This window comes from Nilaparvata lugens, chromosome 4 (assembly GCF_014356525.2).
Source record: "Nilaparvata lugens isolate BPH chromosome 4, ASM1435652v1, whole genome shotgun sequence".
In the NCBI taxonomy this organism is placed as follows: Eukaryota; Metazoa; Arthropoda; class Insecta; order Hemiptera; family Delphacidae; genus Nilaparvata; species Nilaparvata lugens.
Genome location: NC_052507.1, coordinates 52,835,924 through 52,853,387, shown reverse-complemented (window position 1 = coordinate 52,853,387; position 17,464 = coordinate 52,835,924). Strand labels below are relative to the sequence as shown.

The window sequence follows — 17,464 nt, the reverse complement described above, 5'->3', positions numbered from 1 at the left end:
ATAATAATAATAATAAACTACAAAAAGTTATTTATTTTATAAATAACCAAATTTCATAGAACATCATAATAATTATAAATTATTTTATAAATAGCCTACTACAAATGGGAGAAAAAAATTTTGATAATAATAAACTACAAAAAGCTTACAGTATATTATTTGGAAAGTTCGATTCGCACGTTTAAATAAATAATCATAAAAATGGAGATTTTTTCACATTTTCCGTAGTTTTTGATGAAGAAAAATGAGCAACTGAGATGTAAAAAGCATGGAATTTTCTACAGAGACCAATTGCAAGTTCCTATCATTTTGTAGATTATTAGCAGGAAAATGAAAAAGTGAAATTCGCCATTTTTTTACTCAGCTGTACTGCTTTTGATTTTTTCAAAGGGAAGCTGAACCATGACCGACAGTATTCAGTATTCATTATCTCAGTCGTGGTCTCATTATTCTAGCAGTTGTAGACATAGGCCTACTCCCCGATCTGTTCAGAAGAATGAATTCATGGGAAGAACTGAGAAAACAAGCCAGGCATCACGAGAACATAATCAACCAGAAATTAGTGACTTTGAGCAAATTGAGTTCAGAAGTGATTCCGGTGAGAAACGACAATTTTCAATATTCAACTCTTAGCGAAGAAACATTCAAATCAGCTGTCAACGATCTAAAGCAAATTTTCTCAACATTGGATACAATCAACAACAAGCTAGCAGATATTTTAGTAGAACAAAATAACCAGATTATGGCTCACACTTCTCAACGGCACAGGGAAGTATTCAAAGATTTTGATCAAGAATTCAAAAAAATACAGCAACATTTCCGGGAACGCCATGAACGCGAGGATTTGCTGCAAAGTGTCAGGAGAGTCATAGACGCCTACAAAACTACATCGACTGTCTACCAGGCTCCAGAAATCTACGCCAAAGAACACAATCATTTGAGAAACTGCAATGATTTGGTTGACAATCAACTGGAGATAGCAATGGAGATGAAGGAGAATCTCAACTCGCAAACTAGCCACTTGAAGCAGATAAAGAGTCGTTTACATGCAATTTTGAATAGCTCTCCTTTGATAAATGGACTCTTGCAAAAGGTTAAACTTCGTAAACGGAGAGATTCACTGGTTATGGGACTTGTTTTGAGTTGTTGTGCTCTTTTAATGATGGCTTACACCATATCTTGATAAATTCATGTTTAATATTACTCCTAGTTGGATGAATTCATTATTAGAATTAAATTTTTGATTTCAAGTCACAAATTGTGAGTTCTGCAATATACAGAGTGGCCCATAAATCAGTTTACGCTAGCAATTTTCAAGGTCAATTATTGTTACAATCAAACTACAGAGTTGTTTAGGTTTTTTATCACAGCTGTTTAATATAATTTAGTTGGTGGTTACCTATGTTTGATGGTTGTTTGTGTTAGTGAGTTCATTGTTATTCGATAAACGTTGTGTATTATAATTATTATTTCATTAAATGCATATTTGGCAACTAACTTATAGGCCACTCTGTACTATAGCGAGGTTCTATTTATAATGGCAGCATCTGATTAGCATTGGCGTTGCTATCCTTGATTTATTTGATTTGACTTGTCTAATTCTCGACTAAGCAGATACCGCTATCCTTTTCTAGCTCTGCGACGTTGCCAGATTGTTCTAATAATGTAGAGATATTAATCTTCAAAATATTCAATCCCAGTTAGGCTATGTAAATTTATTATTTGATTATTGAATTTTTTCACTTATAAAGTATAAGTTGATTGATTATTTTAAGCAAAAATGAAAAGTTAATATTACATAAGATATACCGGTATGAGATATCCTCTATAGAAGGCAGTGCCAAGGTAGAGAATTGGTAACGCTGTTCTATTTTCCTATATTTCTCTACTGCATTTATAACATAAGCCTCACTATACAGGCCATATTTATTATTCAAATTCTTCATTCTTCAACATTGTATAATGTGTTGAAAGAAATATCTCAACTACTAGCATAAAAAAGTATTAACTAGAGTGAGAGGAGAATACGAAAAATACTATTGAGGAGTGAATATTAAATACATTTTTATCTATACAAAATAATATTATGTACACAATTAGTGGTAATATTTATTACAGGCACACGTAAAATCAATAGATATAATTCTATAAATAAAATTCATCGAAAAGTTTTTTTTTATTTTGATAGGTAGCCTACTACTCAAAAATAAAATGGATCAAAGCAAACAATTAAGATGATGAAAATTATCAGATAATTTTTGTCCGACGATATAAGAAATCATTGCTGATGTTGTACTGAGTACACTAGTATATACAATACTTATATACTATGTATTTCATTACAGAGAGAAACTAAACAATGCCATGAATGAATTGTATTATTCCATTTAATAATAATTTAAATGAAACAAATTGTGACAGTTATGATTTTTTAAAATAATTGATTGAGACATAATTAATTGCAGTATAAGATATTTTATACAGATCATCTCAATTGTATTTATAATATCAAATACTATTTTAGATGTATAATAACAGTAATAATGTGGCACATTCAAAGGCACTAGAAATATTTATTGAAAATCGATAAATAAATAACTAACTGCTTACAGTAAGCTTTCAAAATAGGGTAGATTATCTTGTTGATCAATTCTAACAAAATATTTAAAAATATCCTCATTTGGTGCTAGCTTGATATTTACACTCTATTAACACACCAACTACAGCTACGGTACATAAATATATAGTATTTTATGATACATTGATTAAATATTACACAAATGTTTGGTAAACATCTTATCTAATGGAAGCAATAGATTGTATGAATGTGTGATAATAAATTCTACGTCAGTATAACTACAATAAATTTCATTTTAGCTGTTTAATATTTGAAAAACGGTTTTATTGTTTGAGTTATTAAAAAGGTATTTCTGTTCTTCAGTATCAATTAAGAAACTAGAACGTCCAAAAGAAATTAGAGAACAAAATTTACACTGATTATCATAATGAAAAAGAGACATAAGATGATATTCTAAATAAAATCTGGTCGAATTTAATTTCAAAATTCCAGTATTTGCAAATGAGACTGTAATAGGTACAATGGAAAGAAACCAATTTCCAAGGTTCCATTATAGACACAAAATATTTGGAAACTATTTCTTCAACAGTTATCACTACCAACTAAACTATTAAAACTCAAGTAAGTGTAAGTACATTGTTTTTGCAATATATTTTGCTCAAAACACAAATAAATTTATTCATTCAGTTGCTACAAATTATACTATTCAATAGTAATTTGACAATATTATTCCTAAATAAATTATCATTCGCTAAATACAGTCTATAATAAATAAATGCCTTAAATAGGTAATAATGTAGAAGCAAGCTACAAGTTCTTAAAATGTGTTTCATGTTTCAAAAGGTATATATTTACAAAGAATCAATTTGTTTTTTGATATTTTGAAATTAAAATAAATCATTGCTATAGAACAATGAATTTTGTTTCGAAACTTGTAACTTGCTGTATGTTCATAACGCATAACTAAACATTCTGGTAATGTGGGAGTACATTATTATTATTTAGTTTCTAGGAGTCGGAAAAAGTCTCCTTCCAACTTGTTTGAACACAGAATCAGTGGTCTAACAACAACAATGCTCTTCATAGTTTCACAAATATATCATTTTGGTAAGAGAGATTCTATACGTATAAAGCCTAAGACTTGAAACAATTATGCTGATCATCTCAGATTCTCGAGAATGTTCTTAGCCAAGAAAATTTGATTGCCTAGCAACCAGCTACTGAATTGGTTGCTAGACAACTGAAACGTGATTGGCTGAGGAATGTTATTGATGATCATTAAAAATTCTGGCCGTAAATATCATTTCCTTATACTATTTTATGTTTTGTTTGTGAAATGCTATTTGTTTCAACATTCAAACTGCCATTCACTACCTATTCAAATAAAAGGATTGCGCATAACAAAATAGTTTAAATGTACTGTCTTAAGATTTCTACCCCTGAAATAGTATGACTTCATTGCAATACTTGGCCTCAACCCCTGCAACACAAACCAGTACTGTTTCTAGCCATAGTCGCCATGTTATTTTCATGTACTGTTTCTAGGCAACTACGTCTTTATTGGCCAGTTTCCAAGGCACTTATTAGATTTAACGGATTAATAAATCTAAAGGTTTAATGGACCATTGGATTTGAAAAGTATGTTAGAAAGCGGGCCTCAATTTAGTACTCAAGTCACCTACTCTTTCACATCCCAACCACTGTTCTGTTTCTATAGTGATACTTACTTTAAACTGTTAGCATTTATTATGATTTCATCATCAATATTTCTCATTCAGCCAATGCTGACAGTTTGTAGTAAATCTCATTGCAGTCACTTATCCCATTCATTTTTCAATTAGTGTACTGTTTCTAATTATCAACACCTTCATTTTCCAAACCACAGTACTGTTTCTAGCTACCTACAACTCCATTTACTATGCACAATACTGTTTCTAGCTACCTACCCCTCCATTTCCAAACAACAGTACAGCTTCTAGCTACCAACAACTTTATTTCCAAACTACAGTACTGCGTCTAGCTTCCTACCCTTTCATTTCCTAACTACAGTAGTGTTTCAAACCACCTAAAACTTCATTTACCAAACCCAGTACTGTTTCTAGCTACCTACCTCTTTATTTTCCAACTACAGTTCTGTTTCTAGCCACCTACTCTTTCATTTACTAAACACAGTTCTGTTTCTATCCACCTAAACTTTCATTTACCAAACACAGTACTGTTTCTAGCTACCTCTTCATTTTCCAACTACAGTACTGTTTCTAGCCACATACTCTTTCATTTACCAAACACAGTACTGTTTCTAGCCACCTATATCTTCATTTACCAAACACATTTGGATCCAACTTCGAACAGGCAGTTTCCCCGCCCAATGAACACTGCCAGTTTGAAGTGAATCGCTCAACGCCAATTGGTTAGCAGTGTAACTAGTGGTGCAGCAAGGCCGTGCTCAGTGAGGCAACTGCCCGCCTCCGTCTGCGGCGATAGACGCTGTTGCCGTCCAACGGGGAGTCTCCCTCGCCCCGCCCCAGATGGGGGCCAATCGACGGCAACTGGCCTGCCAGTGTGCACGACCGGCAACAGAACTTGGCATAGTAGACGTGAGTGCAGTACTGTGCCTTCACAATCAGCGCACAGTTCGCAAAGAACGGGTTGTCTGTGCAGTTCGGGTGCAGGAATACTCCTGAAATTGATAAAAGACAATTTGATTATCAATCCGGTGGTTTGGAACCCACCTAGAACTATAGGTCCATTCATCTCTCATCATCATCCGACTCATTACCCTCGCACAGCCTAGAGCTCATATGGGCATCACCCTCAGCAAAACAAAAAAAAAAACGACTTCAAAAGCCTTTAGCTTCCCTTCATAACAACAGTCACATTTTCATAACCTTGAGAGCATTCTATAATTGATATTTTTTCCTCCAAGTACAATTATCTAAAGTCTACTACTATAATACTTCAGGTATATCTATCTAAAGTCCTACTACTATATCTTAAGTCTTACTATACTTATTTTACTTTTAATCTCTATAACGGAATACTAAAGTGCTGCTTTGTTCTCTAGGGAGTAAACTGTTCACTTTACGCCCTAGGAGTGAAAATAACTCCATTAAGTAACATGCTGGAAAGTAACACAATATTGGACTATATGTCTCTGAAGCGCCTGTGTTGAAGATAGATATGAAGGTAGTAACTCAGGTAATAGTCTATCTAGAGTTGTTAGATTATAGCATACTACTGTCTGTAGTTATAAGTTATGTTAAACGTTTTAACAAGATTTGAAGCAAGGGATCGCTATAAAGAGGAGTGGAATAATATATTTGTATAGATAATAATGTAGGTGGAAGAAATATGTTGTGTACGGTACATTACTTTTCCCCTCGGTAAAATTATAGCCCTCGACTCCCCCTGAGGGACAAAGATTTGCCCTTTAGTCCCTAGATGTAAAAACAACAATCAAAAAGTAGTTTGTGGAAAACTCTTTTGAAAAATGTGTTTTCACTTACCCTGCACTGCAATGGATACAGTGCTGTTAGCTGAGCTGTATGCGTTGGCAGCCTCACACTTGTATGTTCCACTGTCAGCCGCATTCGCTTCTCTTATTATCAACCGGCTGCTTTCTGAAATGGTACATCAACTGAGAATTAACCATGATTAATATTGACAACATCATCATAACTTCATCTCAAGTGCTAGTAATACAGGTAAAAAAAAGGTAGGAAACAAACATTTGATTGATGAGATTTATACAATCAGAAGCCATCAATGTCCATCATACAAAACTGGAGAAAGATGTAGTTTCAAGTCCATATCATAGGTAGATTTGTAGTCTAGACAGCAAGCCAACAACTGGTTAGTCGAACTCTTGGCTAGGCAAAAACTTATGTGTATTCCATTATTAGATACACTTGTTTCACTCTTCAAGCTATCTAATATTTGCGATGCATTGCTACAACGCAAGCTAGGGGCAGACGGCAATGGGTCGGGGTTAGGTAACGTATTAACCGGCGGCGATATCGGCACTACACTTCTCCTCTTATCTTGATTCTGTATACGTTGTTACTGACTTTCTGTAGTGCAATATTAAGATAAACACGAGGTGTATATGACAACTCTCCTTTCGTCACAAAATTCACTTTGTGACATCATATAGGAGACTCCCAATGAAACACTTGACTGTGAATGAGGTGATACAAAGAATAAAAAATAATATTTCGTCAATAACAATTTCATCAATACTAACGAATTGGTATTGAAGTAATAATTGAATGTAGGTAGAGATTCATTGACTGAATACGATCTGTATTGGTATATTGAGTGAGTGTGCTATTTCTAGCTTGAAATACTTGAACTTGGCTCAATATTCTCTAAATTGGTAAGGATTATCAAGCATCAACCACAGAGAGCGATCTGCGGCCTTATAAATGATTATAGCTATATCCAAGAGAGCGATCTATGATATAGATATAGTTATTCAAGCTATAGTATCGCGGATACTATACAATAGCTCTCGGTGTAGCCGGGCCCCAAGTGCAATATTGTTTTAATTCAAATTGGTTTCCAATACATCTCAATACAACATGTCTATTTCATAATTTTTCGGACTGGAGTTGTTGAAAGTTGGAACATAATTCTATATTTTTAGAGTATGGTTTTTAGATATCCATTTGTAGTCAGCTTTGGAAAAACCTTTGGGCGGAGCCAAACATTTTATGAATAGTTATAATAATATCATAGTTTAAATCAAATATCGGGGACTGAGCTTCGCTCTGGAGTACAAAAGCATAAAATATTTATTAGGGAAGAAGAAATTATAATAACATTCAAAGTTCATACAGAAATCTTCTATCTAATCACAGTAAATTGAGATTAATTCCCAGAGGAGTGCAAAAATTTCCCTCACAAAAGCCCGGTTGCACAAAAGCCGGTTAAATTTCAATCCTGATTAATTTCACGTGAACCAAATCAGAGAGGACAATTTTAAAAAGATGGATCTACTGGAATTTATCAGGTTTGGAAATAACCCGGATTTTTGTAACCGGCACTAAGTACCAGATTGAATGATTACAAAAGTTCAACAGCTGAGTCATATTTTTGACACAGTCGCTCACACATGAACTCACTCATTCACTTCCATCGTCAACAGACGACGAAATAATTATTATCAGCTGTTTTTCCAAGGATGAATAATAACTATCATTTTAATGTCCTTCAGCGAGTTTTCCCAGGTATGAGATCTAGTGCACTCGAATATTTATATTATAAACCTACTATGTTCTGAATTTCGAGAGAATCGTTAGAGCCGTTTTTGAGATCCGGTGAAATACAAACATATAAACATCTAAACATTTAAACAGAAATTACTCGTTTAATAGTAAAGGATTAATGAGTTAGATGATTCATTATACATGAAACATCTATTAGTCCATGCAATGAATGCTCAAAAAAGGTTATATAGGGAAATGTTTGGATGACAATTTTTGATCCCACAGTTCTGTTTAGAGTAGTAAGGAGGTAAACATATCAAAAGTCCCCACCCCTACCCCCTGTGCTAAGGAGGTGGGGGTGGTTTAAAGGTACCATTTTTTGGTTTCTCGCATAAAACTCAAAAACTATGTATCTTAAAGACTTGAATGTCATATAACAAATAAAAGCTTACATAATTTCCCACATTATTTATTCAACAACTTTTTTCATATCGCCTCTAGTTTTCGAGATATCCGCTATTGAAGGTGTGAAATTTTTGAAAAAACACGTTTGCCACCATTTTTTTTCCATTTTTGCTCTTATAACTTTTCAAACAACGATGGGAAAAATTCATGTTGATTATGAGCTCATAAGGCATTAAATTCTTTTCAATTTGATGTATAATTTCACACTTTTACGAATTTACAAACACCTTTTGCAACAGCTTTAGTGTTGAGTGTGAAATCTCCATTATTGCAACAATAGACCAGTTGACAAGGGAATTTGGAGGGAATGTTTTAAACAAAATTTTTGACTTAGCGGCTTTGTTGAGACTAGTTAGGAGGAGAACATATCAAAAGTCCCCATTCCTATATCATGTGCTATATCAATTGATCGTTTGACAATGCCATTTAAAGAGGGTGTCTGTGACACAATTTTCGTAACTGTCTATAACTGTGAATATCTTGGTAACTGTTTGGAATATCACAAAATTCCACTGAACAAAAAGTGTAGAGAATTTATCAAGCTTCATTTTTGAATAGTTAATTATGTCGGTTGAACGCATTGTTCTAAAGATATTCAGCAAAACGCTGAAAAATGCAGCTTTTAAACCACCCTCATCCCCTTAGCACATGATATAGGAATGGGGACTTTTGATATGTTCTCCTCCTAACTAGTCTCAACAAAGCCGCTAAGTCAAAAATTTTGTTTAAAACATTCCCTCCAAATTCCCTTGTCAACTGGTCTATTGTTGCAATAATGGAGATTTCACACTCAACACTAAAGCTGTTGCAAAAGGTGTTTGTAAATTCGTAAAAGTGTGAAATTATATCTACATCAAATTGAAGAGAATTTAATGCCTTATAAGCTCATAATCAACATGGATTTTTCCCATCGTTGTTTGAAAAGTTATAAGAGCAAAAATAGAAAAAAAAATTGGTGGCAAACGTGTTTTTTCAAAAATGTCACACCTTTAATAGCGGATATTTCGAAAACTAGAAATATGAAAAAAGTTGTAGATTGAACATTGTAGGAAATTATGTAAGCTTTAATTTGTTGTATGACAGTCAAGTCCTAGGATACATAGTTTTTGAGTTTTATGCGAGAAACCAAAAAATGGTACCTTTAAACCACCCTCACCCCTTTAGCACTGGGGTAGGGGTGGGGACTTTTGATATGTTTACCTCCTTACTACTCTAAACAGAACTGCTGGGTCAAAAATTGTCTTCCCAACTTTTCCCTCTATAACCTTTCCTTGACTGGACTATATATGAAAACTTGGAAGATATTGTATTTATACTTGGAAGACAGTATTTACTCACTGGTTTGTAGTGACGATCGTTTTGCCAGTAACAGTGAGAAAACTACTTTACTACTAAGTTACCCCGTGTTATCGGGTAGGCACGTTAAACTGTCGGTCCCGGCTGAAGTATGACAGTCGTAAGGCTCATTGACGGCTTAAATTGTATATTCAGGCGAGATGAAACCTCCTTGTAAGGGACTCCCCACCATTAAAAACCATATGAATATACTTTTTTACCAAGTTACATGAACAGTGTGTCATATTCTACAATAAAGAAAAGAATGGATGGAAAATTCTTCAAATGATGCATTGACAGCAGCTAGCAATTTGGAATAAGATGAGAGTTATTAGTGATGAGGCATGATCACGTTGACAATCACTGTCTCCACAATAGATGGTTGCATCGTCCTCGCCATGAAGATGGAGATGAATAATGAACGAGTGAATGAATGAATGGTTACCAGTGATAAGGACACGATCGCTGTCGCCACTGTAGATGGGTTGGTCGTCCTTGTACCAGTGCACTGAAGGCACAGGGTAGCCGTCTACGTCACAAGGGATCGAGATGTCACTGCCGACCGGGAATGTGCTCTGCTCCATTGAGATGTTCGTCGATACTGGCACTACATCCAACCAAAAAACAACCCCATTGTTAGTGTGATTTGAAATAGTAATAAACCAACTCAAGTAGGGTCTATTCTATTCTTTAAAATTGAAAAATGCAAAAAATCTAAGTAGAAAAACATAGACTTCTACGTTTGATGCCCAATAACTTTCTTTAATGACCAGTAAACAAATAATTTTTTGCAATAAAAATTGTAGAGAATTTAATTCTGAAAAGAATTATGTAAGCTGTGTAAACTAAATTCAAATAAAAGTTGAATAAAATGTATTCTTATGTAGTACATTACACCACAAAAATTTGCTGTTTTACGAGGAGAGAACTAATAACTCATAGGTTGTAGCTGATTGCAAATAAAACATGGATTCTAATAACAGCTGTTCCAAAACAGCTGATTTATTATGTTTTAAATAAGAAAATATTTAAAAGAAATTATCAGCTGAAAATTATTTTCAGAAATATTTTAGCTCACTATTGACCAAAAAAAAAAAAAACAAACTGTAAGTTAGGCCTACTGTAACTGCGCTGTGTTTTTTGTTTAATCTGTTAACCAGTTATTTGTAACCATTCCACTTCGCTTTTGTGTTGAGTGTTAACTTTTGAAAAATGGCAGGTAATCTTAGACATTATTCATACTCCGAATTAGCTGACATGCATTAAATGTATGGAATGGGACACAACTGTAATAGTACTGAACCAAGACGTTTGTATCAAGAGAACTTTCCTAACCGAGTATGTCCAAGTTCAAGGTTTTTTGCCACTATTCATCAACGTCTGTCTAAAACAGATTTTTTGATATCCAAAGAGCACATTTATGCAGGCAGACCCCGATCTACTATGACTGTTGAGTTAGAAGAACAAGTTTAATGAAATTTATGGGCATCCAGAGAAAAGCAGGAGAGTATTGTCAGTGCCGTTTAATGTCAATCAATCTATTATTTGGAGGATACTAAAATGGCAACAATTACATCCATACCACCTCCAGAAAGTTCATACTCTATTGCCACGAGACTGTATTCCCTGTGCTGGTATTTGCCGATGGTTTTTAGTAAAACTTGTTTACCCAAACTTTTTAACAACCGTTTTATTTACTGACGAGACACACTCTACAAGAACAGCTATCGTTAACGTCCAAAACCAACATATTTGGGCAGCTGAGAATCCTCATGCCATCAATCCTAATCTTCCACAACATCAGTTTTCAGTAAACATTTGGGCAGGAATCATAGGAGATCATCTACTTCTGTTCGAGCTTCCTCCCAGGCTTAATGGCATAATCAACTAGTCTTTTGGTATAAGTTTAATGTCATTTAGATATGCCACTTTCATATAAAAAAAAACTTTTCATAAAAAACCGAATATTTCATTTGCAATCAGCTACAACTTATGAGTTATTAGCTCTCTCCTCATAAAACAGCAAATTTTTGTGGTGTAATGTACTACATAAGAATACATTTTATTCAACTTTTATTTGAATTTAGTTTACACAGCTTACATAATTCTTTTCAGAATTAAATTCTCTACAATTTTTATTGCGAAAAATTATTTGTTTACTGGTCATTAAAGAAAGATATTGGGCATCAAACGTAGAAGTCTATGTTTTTCTACTTAGATTTTTTGCATATTTCAACTTTTTTCTCAAAAACTACTCATACTACAGCTTCCAGACTAGTTTTATTCAATTTTTCAGATATTTTTCCATATGAATCCAGCATAAGTTTTTCAAAAACTAGTCTCCAAACAATTCAGCATCGGTGTATTTCGTCAGAGGAACTGAATTCTGGGCGAAATCTTACAACCTGTACAGCTCGCTAATGAAGCGTTTATGGATATATGTTTATATGAACTTTTTTCTTATTTTTACCTCTACTATCACGTATTAAAATATTTTACCATAATTATGAATCATCCTGTATATGTAAACTTGGAAGATATTGTATTTATACTTGGAAGACAGTATTTACCCCGTGTTATCGGGTAGGCACGTTAAACTGTCGGTCCCGGCTGAAGTATGACAGTCGTAAGGCTCATTGACGGCTTAAATTGTATATTCAGGCGAGATGAAACCTCCTTGTAAGGGACTCCCCACCATTAAAAACCATATGAATATACTTTTTTACCAAGTTACATGAACAGTGTGTCATATTCTACAATAAAGAAAAGAATGGATGAAAAATTCTTCAAATGATGCATTGACAGCAGCTAGCAATTTGGAATAAGATGAGAGTTATTAGTGATGAGGCATGATCACGTTGACAATCACTGTCTCCACAATAGATGGTTGCATCGTCCTCGCCATGAAGATGGAGATGAATAATGAACGAGTGAATGAATGAATGAATGAATGGTTACCAGTGATAAGGACACGATCGCTGTCGCCACTGTAGATGGGTTGGTCGTCCTTGTACCAGCGCACTGAAGGCACAGGGTAGCCGTCTACGTCACAAGGGATCGAGATGTCACTGCCGACCGGGAATGTGCTCTGCTCCATTGAGATGTTCGTCGATACTGGCACTACATCCAACCAAAAAACAACCCCATTGTTAGTGTGATTTGAAATAGTAATAAACCAACTCAAGTAGGGTCTATTCTATTCTTTAAAATTGAAAAAAATAAAGAATTCTAAAAACCAGGATGAGCATCTCTACTGTGAGTCATGTAATTGAATCTTAATTGTAAGGAAAAATAATGTTTTTAATATGTTTAAACTTGAAGGAAAGCCACATTGAACAAACTTTATGAAATATATTGTTGATAGATTGAATAGTGAAACAAAAATGTCATGTTGCTTGACTTTTTGAACATCTGTATTGTCGCTAACTTTTATTTTCGTATAAATTGCATGTAATTAAGCAAAAAAGAAGTAAAATACTTGAAACTATATATCATTATCAAGTGACAAACAACAACATTAAAAATGCCAACAATTTCTAACTCATTTTTTATTATAGCATACATGTAACAATTTTCAATAAATGTTATCTGATGTTATTCCTCTCACCATATGCAATGCATGCTTGCTACACAAAACGAATCCAGCTACAACCACTACCAAAAATAATCATATTAATCAATATACATACTAACCTACAGATTTTTCTATATACTATACCGTAAATGGTAGTTCGAAAATAACACAAGAGACTACCGTAAATGGATTCCATTAAGAGCAATATCAGTCTTAAATAATAGACAATGAATTCAAAATCAACAATTTTTGGACGTATCAAGTAAGTTACAGGAAGTGATTATATAAGTAATAATTTCCTTAATAAGACAATTTCATTCAATCAACTGCATTCAAATAGGTTACTGTAGCTGTAGCAAAGGTTTTTTGGATTAAAAATACTGACGATCAAGTTTGTCGTTTCATATGAATTAATTTAGAATTATTAAACTACAAATAGGTATTGATAAGTTCCTTAAATTGACATAGATTTGCAACTGTTTTTTGCTCATAAAAAGATATATCTAGGCTCTAGGGCCCCGTTGTACATAGGTATATTGAATTTAAACAGCGTAAAATAACGTCATCCGAACGGAAGCAATTCTCTTGTCAAGAACAAATAAATTGTCTCAAAAATAGTCAAATTCAAATTTCATTTACTGCCCAAAAGACAATAATTGTTATTGTGACAATTATTAGTTTACAATATTTTGAAACGTCATTTTACGGTGGTTGAATTCAATAGATGTGCACTTAGGCCAATATAGTATAATGTATTTTGATCTTAAAACAGAAATATACGAAAACCTTCTAGGTCAATGTAGTATGTATTAAATATTTTAATTTAAAATCCGAAACCTTACCAACAAAAATCCTAGGCGTGACCGGAGCTGCGGTAGTAGTAGTTGGTGTAGGGGGTGGTTGTGGGGGCGGAACAGGAGGGGGATAGTAGGGACGAGCCACCCCTTGACCCCCTTGGGGAGTGCGGGGCGGTGGCACTAGGAACTGGTTGTAGGTGACGTCATTGGGGTCACTGCTGTACACGGGCCCCACCGCTTTCAACACGATGTTCCAGGAGGCAGCACGTCCTAGTCCGTTGTAGGCCTGGCACGTGTACTGGCCTAGGGCGGTCAGTGTGACAGAGTGGAGCAGCAAAGAATGGTCACGCCTCTGCTCGTACTGGTCGGAGTTGAGAGGCAGCATTCGGGAGCCACGCCACCACGTGACAGCCGGGCGGGGCCAGCCTATAGTGTAGCACTGCAGAGTGGCCGGCGAACCTAGGCTCACCACTACGCTCGCCTGAGGGTCGCCTATCACGGCCGCTTGCATCTGCACTGGATCTACGCATGCGCACCACAACGTGCTCGGTTAGGTTAGGTTACATCATGCTGGTGGAAGGTGTCTAGTGTGTTAAGTCAAAGTTTCGTTTCATGTACCAGTGTACTATGTGTTAGGACATTGTGTTAGTACTAGTGTACTATGTGTTACTAGTGACTCATGAGTTAGGAGTCAGAAAGTCAAGGGAGGTGCAGAGTATCAGAGAAAGTAGATGAGAGTGTAAAAACCTAATGCATGCATTCAAACAATGTTGGACTATTGAATATTTGACCGTGTAATAGTGCTCATGGATTGGGCGGTGCTGCTATATCCTAAATGTGTTCAGTGTGGAACGTTACTTTGACTGTATAGTAATGGTAGGGTAGTATTTAATTTTTCCATTAATGTGTACCGTAATATTGACATAAGTGATGTTGGTACAGTACCGTATGTAAGTATAATATAAGTAGGCCTTTAGTGTATGTAAGTTATTCAAGTAAAGATAGATAGAAGAGTAAGAGTGAGAGAATAGATAGACAGGAAGAGTAAGTTAGATTGTATGTGAGTAATTTAAAAAAAAATAGTAAACTTTTCTATCATCAAAAACCACGTTACAGAAATACTACCACATGTTATCAAAATACAACACCAACAAACACCAAAATATTAGTTCATCAGTACACTAATAAAAAATATTAGAATATCACAGAATGCACTATTATACTGTGAATTTCAAACAACACCAAGATACTTCCCCTCTAAAATCATCATCAAAAGTTAGTTTGAGTAAATTAACTAGAGTAACTTAACTGGAACGAAATTAGTCATAAATCCAACCAACACCTCAGAATTGTTAGTGCTACTGTGAATATGAACCAAAATTTCAAGCCCAACATATAAGTTTTGAGTAAAACTGAATCCTTGAAGTTAGTTGAACAAGCAATAAGTTGGTTTAAGTTTCAACTCGAGTCACTACACGATTAATTAGGCGCCAATTTCTACCAACACTTCAACATAAAATGAGTTGATTTCATAATTTGAAGTGAAAAACCTGGATGAAATAGATATTTGTGACTGACCTTTAACAACGACCACGAATTCACGTCGAGCCGGCTGGCCAATGCCGTTGTAAGCCTCGCAAATGTAGATGCCCGCATCAGACCGATACAGTCCAATAATCTGCAATGATCCATCCTGCGATACCTTATATCTGCCAGTCGCTGAGTTTGCATCGCCAATCTACAACACAAATAAGCATTAATTTTGATTCGTCCTTATATACAGAGTAACCATTCAATCAAATCAAATTTATTCACCAATTAACAACAGTGTTACAAGAAAATAAATAAATAAATTTCTGATAAATAATTTGGCGTGGCTAGAAAATGAAATCTTGTGCTCTAGACACGAGTTCAAACATTCCTCACCATACAGATGGAAATTACGGAGATATTGCAATTATTCAAATGCTAATGAAATTATTATTATTATTAAACGAGAATCCAAATTGAATGCTGTAATTCACCCCGAAGACTTCTGCTACTGCAAATATTGACAACAGGGTAAACAGCTAGATGGAAACTCGGTGATTCCATCTAGCTGTTTACCCTATTGTCAATATTTGCAGTAGCAGAAGTTTTCGGGGTGAATTACAGCATTTAATTTGGATTTTCGTTTAATAATAACAATTCCTCACTATATTTAACATGATTTTAGAATTAATGTGTAGCTCTTATTACAAAGACAAATAAAAAATATTATCAAAATAAAAAATAATCAAGACCAGTACAATACAGATAGATAAATCAAATAAACAATCATATAAGTAATGTAATATAGTTAATCATATAATATAACCAAGATACTTCAAATATTCAAGATAGCACTAGAATTTCAAAACAGATTAGTGGATATTTGCATACTTCAATAAACATATTAATAACACCAAACATAATTATTTAAGAAAAATTGAAAAATATATTTCCTTTAACAATTGGGAATTTTTAAGTAGGTAATAATTTATTTTCACCCATTATTATTTCATTCAAATAATAGATCCTTTTCAAGTAAAAATAGGTACAGTAATTGAAATTCAAGTTCACAGTCGCTATTTACGCAGATGAGCCGTTAGATATAGGTTGAAACTAACAATTTTACAGACTTACAGAAACTAGATTTACAGTTTTTATAGGCCTACATGCAGATTAGCCATTAAAATAAACCAATAATCTGAGTAATGTGATTCAAGTTGAATAAAAATTGATAATGCTGCAAAAAAAACAGCACGTCTGGCATCATAATGATATGGCGCTGACCTGTTGTGATTCCTTGAACCAGGTGACAATCGGCAGAGGGATGCCAGTCGGTATACAACGTAGGGTCAGCATGTCTCCTTCGGGAGCCTCCACTTGAGGATCTGTTTCCGGAATTCGGGGAGGAGAAGCTGCAACAAAACAAAAATAACATAATTAGAACATATTATTAATCATTAATTACCAAAGATTAAATGAAAAATCAATGAGTGAAATCTGTGTTTTTTGACAATTTCTTAGTCTTTTTCATTTAATATGAATAATTACCACAATATCAACTTCTCAACTACACAAAAAGTAAAATTACCAAAGAATTTTCAAATTAATTTCAAAGCAACCTGCCAATTAATTTCAAAGCAAACTTTCCTGTGAATTAAATTTATAGGTTCTTGTTTATCTCGGGACAAAACTGGAGATATAATTTAATAAATATCGGTATCCAAAGTGACAAACAGCTAACGCAAGTTGTGTTGCAACATTGAATCTATTCAATATTATGGTCTTGCGATAAAAAGCCTCTACTCACTTTATTTAGACTAGACACAGTAGGTTGATAAAAAATGATGAATTCCTAGAGTGGAATTCACTTAAAACTGTTCAGAAATGGTTGAATGGGAAACATTCATGTTATTCATAAGAAATTCTGCAAGTTTGAAGTAAGTATTACTTCAGCAAAAAATTTCGAACATTTGTGTGT

The 17,464-nt window shown here is 34.3% G+C and overlaps 2 protein-coding genes across 2 annotated transcripts in view; one reads left to right on the top strand and one right to left on the bottom strand.

Moving 5' to 3' along the window:
- Window positions 1–496: 496 nt before the first annotated feature.
- Window positions 497–1,183, top strand: LOC111044375 (Golgi SNAP receptor complex member 1-like). The gene has a single exon (XM_039427023.1). The coding sequence runs from the start codon at window positions 497–499 to the stop codon at window positions 1,181–1,183; it is 687 nt and encodes a 228-aa protein (XP_039282957.1).
- An 861-nt stretch (window positions 1,184–2,044) lies between these two features.
- LOC111052049 (papilin) overlaps window positions 2,045–17,464 on the bottom strand; it is a gene marked incomplete at its 5' end in the record, with an annotated part of 66,379 nt that continues 50,959 nt past the window's right edge. The window contains 8 exons of the mRNA XM_039427022.1: window positions 2,045–5,258; window positions 6,085–6,198; window positions 10,031–10,268; window positions 11,284–11,297; window positions 12,544–12,705; window positions 14,002–14,478; window positions 15,535–15,694; window positions 16,771–16,898. Of these exons, the coding sequence (XP_039282956.1) occupies window positions 5,002–5,258; window positions 6,085–6,198; window positions 10,031–10,268; window positions 11,284–11,297; window positions 12,544–12,705; window positions 14,002–14,478; window positions 15,535–15,694; window positions 16,771–16,898 (1,550 nt within the window). The remainder of the gene's footprint in view (window positions 5,259–6,084; window positions 6,199–10,030; window positions 10,269–11,283; window positions 11,298–12,543; window positions 12,706–14,001; window positions 14,479–15,534; window positions 15,695–16,770; window positions 16,899–17,464) is intronic.

Coding starts and splice junctions, on each gene's coding strand:
- LOC111044375 (XM_039427023.1), top strand. CDS start 497: ATGAATTCATGGGAAGAACTGAGAAAACAAGCCAGGCATCACGAGAAC.